Source organism: Bison bison, unplaced genomic scaffold (assembly GCF_000754665.1).
Source record: "Bison bison bison isolate TAMUID 2011002044 unplaced genomic scaffold, Bison_UMD1.0 scf7180017864185, whole genome shotgun sequence".
NCBI classification, from domain to species: Eukaryota; Metazoa; Chordata; class Mammalia; order Artiodactyla; family Bovidae; genus Bison; species Bison bison.
Genome location: NW_011494757.1, coordinates 1040395 through 1046157, shown reverse-complemented (window position 1 = coordinate 1046157; position 5763 = coordinate 1040395). Strand labels below are relative to the sequence as shown.

The window sequence follows — 5763 nt, the reverse complement described above, 5'->3', positions numbered from 1 at the left end:
GTAACCGATTTTCAAAAAGTCAACTTGGTCAAGCAGTGTTTTTGTTTATAATCCCCAATTCTAAATAAATGTTTAATTACATATAATAAAATTATAAAAAATAGTTGTGAAGGATTTGTTTGAAAGAAAAAAACCAACAGACCCAGAAAAGGTAGACAGTGGTAGATTTATCAATGTAGTGATTAAAAACATTTAAAAAGAGTGAAAAAGAGAAACAAAAACTCAGAAAAGAAACCTACTCAAAGCATTTATCAGGAAAGGTTGTAGGAGCTTTGAGGACCATTCCCAGACCACGTGCTTCTAAACAACCAGTCCCAGACCACCTGAGCCCATGACACTTGAGTGGCGGAGGTACAGGCGCGCCCCACTTGTGGCTCGGGAGGAGGCCTCGCACATCCCTCTCATCGTGACTTGCATTCAGAGGAGCTGCTTGAGGGTGGCTACAGGACGGTCTTGTCTTCAAGGGGCAGGCAGAGCAGAACTGATAGGAACCATCTCGGCCCCGCTCCTTCCCCACACCTGTGCTGCGGTTGGGAAGCCCTCCTCGGGGCGTCCAGGGCCCTGGGGACGGATTCAGGCCACCACCAGGACTCTGTGGGCCGGGTGAGAAGCTCCCCGCCACCGAGCGCCAGGAAGACGAGGCAGCATGTCCTCTCGGCAGCTCCAGTCCTGCGGCCCTGCCATCCTCCAGCTGACGCCGTGAAGCCGCCGTGGAGATGTCGGCCCCTCCAGCAGCCCGACTCACTCGTCACCTGTTGAGGTCCTTTAATGGACCGGAACCTGGTAGTCTGGAGTAGACGATAAGAAAGTAAAAGAGAGAAACGGAGAGAGAGAGGGAGAAAGAAAGACACAGGGGCCAAAGCTCTGATGCAGCAAAGGTGTTTTATTCAACATTGTGTGTATTTATTTATACTGTCTTACAAGGTAGCTATTTTCAGCCGAGATAAAATCAAAATTTACGTTATCAAGGAAACATGAGGTCACCCATATGAAAGAGAGAGGATTGTAAATAATCACTTTTCATAAAAAGGAAGAGGGTCATAAATAGTTACTTATCACCATATGGAAAAGCTAGAAGGAAATGCATACATTCCTCAGTCCCAGGGAGCAGTTTGCTGTTCCACTTAATTCCTGAATATTCAGGAATTAATAAGGGACAGAGGATTCATGACAGATCCAGAGCAGCACACAGGAAGCCTCCTGTTCAATGCTTCCTGACAGTCACCGTGCCTCCACGGGGGCGCCCAGCGCCCACCACCGACCTGCTGTCGGAGCCCGGGGCGGGCTACTCCTGCAGCAGGCTCCTCGAGATCAGCATCCGCATCACTTCGTTGCTGCCTGCGAGAGGGAGAGGGCGGGCTGGGCCTCAGGGTCAGGGACCAGTCTGACCAGGACTGTAAACAGCAGTGCTTTTCATCTCGACAGATGTCAGGAAGAAGGAAAAACTGAGTTGTAAAAAACCTCTCCTGATGGCAAAAATGCTTTTATTAGGTAAAAACAGAATAAAACAGCAGAATATACACGTAGTATAATTCTATTCTTTAAAAGTGTATCTACAAGCACAGAAAAGGTCCAGAAAGAGTACTTCCGGTCTAAAATATAAAAGGAACCCAAAATATTAACTCAGATGTCAAAACCTGAGTGATCTTTTTAAACTTCCCTTGTGTTTTGTAATTTTTCAACAATAAATACACCAACATCGTTGGTAATCAGAAAACTGAATTTTAAAAGAACAAAAACATTTTCCCTGAAAGGGGGTGGAATCAGTTGCTGGGGGAGGAGAGGAGTTGCTTGCTTCATTTTTACATTCTTTCTGATGCAAAAAATGCTCTAGAACCCGGGAGTCACAGCTGCCAAGCCTGTGCACTGGAACCCGGGAGCCATGGCCGCTGAGTCTGCACCCTAGAACCCAGGAGCCACAGCCACTGATCCTGCGCCCTAGAACCCAGGAGCCACAGCCACTGATCCCGTGCCCTGGAACCCGGGAGCCATGCCACTGATCCTGCGCCTTAGAACTCAGGAGCCACAGCAGCTGAGTCGGCGCTGTAGAACCTGGGAGCCATGCCACTGAGCCTGGGCCCTAGAACCTGGAGACACAGCCGCCGAGTCTGCACTCTAGAACCTGGGAGCCACAGCCTCTTAGCCCATGTGCTCCAACGACTGAAACCTGTGCTCTGCAATAAGAGAAGCCACTGCCATGAGAAGCCGGAGCATGGCGAAGAAGAGTAGCCCCTGCTTGCTGCAACTAGAGAAAAGTTATGCAGCAACAAAGACCCAGCACAATCAAAAATAATAAATAAAAAATAAAACTGACATAGGCCAAGAGCAGGGGGAGGGTGACCTCAGAGGGGACAGAGCAGAACTTCCTGATCCCCAGGCCAGTGCCCTCCCCTCCAAAGGGGCCAGGAGGGAGGAGGAAGGCAAGCGGGGCCCAGGCGGCACAGGGACAGATGCCGGGCTGAACGCTCCGCCAGGGAGGAAAGCATCTTGGGCACGTTTACCTTCAAGGATCTGATGGACCCGGGAGTCCCGCACGTACTGCTGGACAGCGTAGTCTTTCAGGTAGCCATAGCCACCGTGCATTTGTAGGGCCTGGTTGCAGATCTGCAGGGAGATGGGGGTGAGGACCCTCAGGTCCCGGGAAGGCGCTCCTCCCCATGAGCACCCACATGGGCCTCTCCTGAGTAACTGGTGCCTCAAGGAGCACCCCAGGAGTGAACAGAAGGCCCACCACACCTGGGCATCCAGGAGAGCTAGAGCACCAGCACTCACCGCAAAGCATTCGTCCGTAGCGAAGAGTTTGGCCATGGAGCACAGGACTATTGCATCCTCTCGCTCCTCCTGCAGAGCTGTGGCCGCAGTGCGGATCATCAGCCGTGAGGCCACCAGCCTGGCCGCCATCTCGGCCAGCTGAAACTGCAGGTACTGCAGCGAGAGGGGAGAGAACCACACACACAGATGGCTCAGCACTGCCCGGGGCCCTGAGAGTCCCCTCCAAGGAAAAGCCTCAGCCACAGGCCCCCGGGCCCCACCCAGAATGTGCCTGGTAAGCTCCAAGTCCTCTCCACTGCCGCACTGCAGTCACCACCTCCTCAAGGAGATGCCCCCTGTCTACCCCTTCAACCTATAGCCAGTAAAACGCCCATAGCTCCACACAGGTGCCTCTGCGCAGCACACCAAGGTGCCCTGGTGGCCCACACCTCTGCACCTCATGGTGGTGGGCTGGGACCTGGAGGAACAGGACCCGAGGACCTGAGACCCCAGACCTTGAGCCCACAGCAGCGCCCAGGACCCAACAAGTCAAGACAGGCGAGGCACTCGAGACCCCAGCTCCACCCCTACTCCCCTACCGCAGGTGACCCTGGACAAGGCGGAGGCACCCACTATCCAGGTGCCTCCAGTGGGATACCAGCCACAGCCAGAAGCCTGGGTGCAGGGAGCAGCAGGGAGCCCGGGCAACACTCCAGGGAGAGGCCACACAGGCAAGAGGAATCACAGCCTGGGCTGCTGAACCATCCACTGGAAACCAGAAGAAAAGCCTCCGGCTTCCAGCCTGCAGGGCTGTTAGGATCAGGCAGAAAAAAGCTCTACCTAAGAACAGACTGGCTGCTTCTAACGAGCCAGCTGAAGAGGAGTAACTCACCAGTAACACAGGATATCACAAAAAAATGATAATTCTCCAGAAACAAACCAGTCATGGATACTGGCTCTAACTGGTGGAGAATTCAAAAGAGCCATCATGAGGAAATTCAACGAGCTACGAGATAACTCAGGAATAAAAGTAATGCACAGAAGGACTATTTTGCCAAGAACACTGACATTTCAAGAAAGAATCAAACCAAAATCCTGGAGCTGAAGAACTCAATAAACGTGATGGAGAATGCATTAGAAAGCTATGGAAATATAGCAGACCATATAATTAGAGAGCCTGAAGACAGAAACCTGGAAATGATTCGGGTGGAAGAGGAAAGCTAAGATTAAAACACAATCAACCCTACCAGAGCTGTCCCACTCCATCAGAAAGAGCAGTGTAAGGATGGTAAGCATCCCAGAAGGAGAAGACAGCGGATGGGGGTACAGAGCTCGTTTACAGAAGATCTGAGAACGTCCCATGTCTGGGGAAGGAACTGGATATACATGTCCAGCAGGCTAACAGACGACCGCAAGGCAAACAGACCGTCTCCCAGACATATATTAAACCTGTCCAACGTCAAAGACAAAGATTCTTAAAGTCAGTCAGAAAAAAGACCATAACCTACAAAGGGACCCCAACAAGCTAAGAGCTGAACAGAACTATCCCACGATCCAGCTATTCCACTTATGGTATTTTTCCAAAAAATATGAAAACACGAATTCAAAAAGATACATGCGTCCTTAAGTTCACTGCAGCATTATTTGCAACAGCTAAGACGTGGAAGCAACCTAAGTGTCCAACAAGAGAAAGGACAAAGAAGATGGAATGTATGTATACGAGGGACTACTACTTAGCCATAAAAAGAAAGGAGTTCTTCGATTTGTGAAACATGGATGGACCTAGAGTGTCGCGTTAAATGAAGTCAGACAGAAAAAGACAAATACCACATGACTTCACTCACACGAAGAATCTAAAAAACACACAGTAAATGAAAACACCCAACAACCTCACAGGTACAGAGAACAGACTGGGGGTCACGAGAGGAAGAGGGCAGGACGAAATGTGCAAAGGGGGTCAGCTGAACGTGATGCATGGGATCAGACTTCTGGTGGTGAGCTCGCTATGGTGGGCAAGAAGCCCAGTTATAATGTATGCAGGAAACTTTAATGATGTTGAAAACCAGTGTTACCTCAATAAAGAAAAAAGAATGAAAAACTGGGTCACAAACAAGCAATCACTCCAATCCCACTCCCCTGAAATAAGTACTTTTTGCATTTTCAGAGGTATCTTTGAAAACGTTTTATTAGTGTTTACATGTATCTATTTCATAAACCAAATAGCACATGCTCCTAAAACATCATGTTTCTTTTGCCATGTAATCCATCACGAATCTTCCTGCGACTATAAACAAAAACTATTATAAACGGGACAGAAAAAAGGCACAAGTTCTGGCTGCAGTGAGGGCAGAACCAATAGAGACAGCAGGGCCCCACTGCTCCAGAAGACATTTTGGAGACAAGAGCAAAGGAAGGGACACGCGGGGAGTTACCTGGCTATTGGCCAGAGGCTCTCCAAACTGCTTCCGGACCTTGAGGTAGTCTCGAGCGAGGACGATCGAGGCGTGAGCGGCGCCCAGGGAGCAGGAGGCTGGGAGGGAGGGGATCAAGGCGGCCAGTGAGTTGGGGGCCGTCGCGCCCGCCCCCCGCCCCCAACCCCCGCGGTCCTCACCAACATTGATCCTCCCGCCATTCAGGCCCTTCATGGCGATGAGGAAGCCCTGGCCCTCGTCCCCGATCCTGTTGGCCACCGGGACGGCACAGTCTTCAAAGATCACTGCTCGGGTCGGCTGTGAGTTCCACCCCACCTGGCAAAAATCAGGGGCTGTGTGGCGGCCCGGCAGTCACCACACAGCGCGATGTCTGCTGTCCACCTGGGCCCGAGATGGGTGCTCTACCGTCCCGGGACTCAGGCTCCCGAGAACTCGGCTGAGGAGAAACAGGAAGGTCACACTTCAGTATGTCAGCTCTGACAGACTTCCCTTTCAGCACAACGTTTAAACATACCGAGGACACCTACTTCCAAGCATCTGCTCACCACACCAACCTGGTGCGGGACGGGCTCCAGAGCGG

General features: G+C 51.2%; 1 protein-coding gene across 1 annotated transcript in view; it reads right to left on the bottom strand.

Annotated features, from left to right (window-relative positions):
• Positions 1–863: 863 nt before the first annotated feature.
• The window catches only part of ACAD8 (acyl-CoA dehydrogenase family, member 8), an 11339-nt gene continuing 6439 nt past the window's right edge, over positions 864–5763 (bottom strand). The window contains exons 6-10 of the mRNA XM_010843725.1: positions 5363–5498; positions 5184–5281; positions 2773–2925; positions 2502–2604; positions 864–1338 (exon numbers count right to left, since the gene is read on the bottom strand). Coding sequence (XP_010842027.1) covers positions 1286–1338; positions 2502–2604; positions 2773–2925; positions 5184–5281; positions 5363–5498 — 543 coding nt within the window. The 3' untranslated portion in view covers positions 864–1285. The remainder of the gene's footprint in view (positions 1339–2501; positions 2605–2772; positions 2926–5183; positions 5282–5362; positions 5499–5763) is intronic.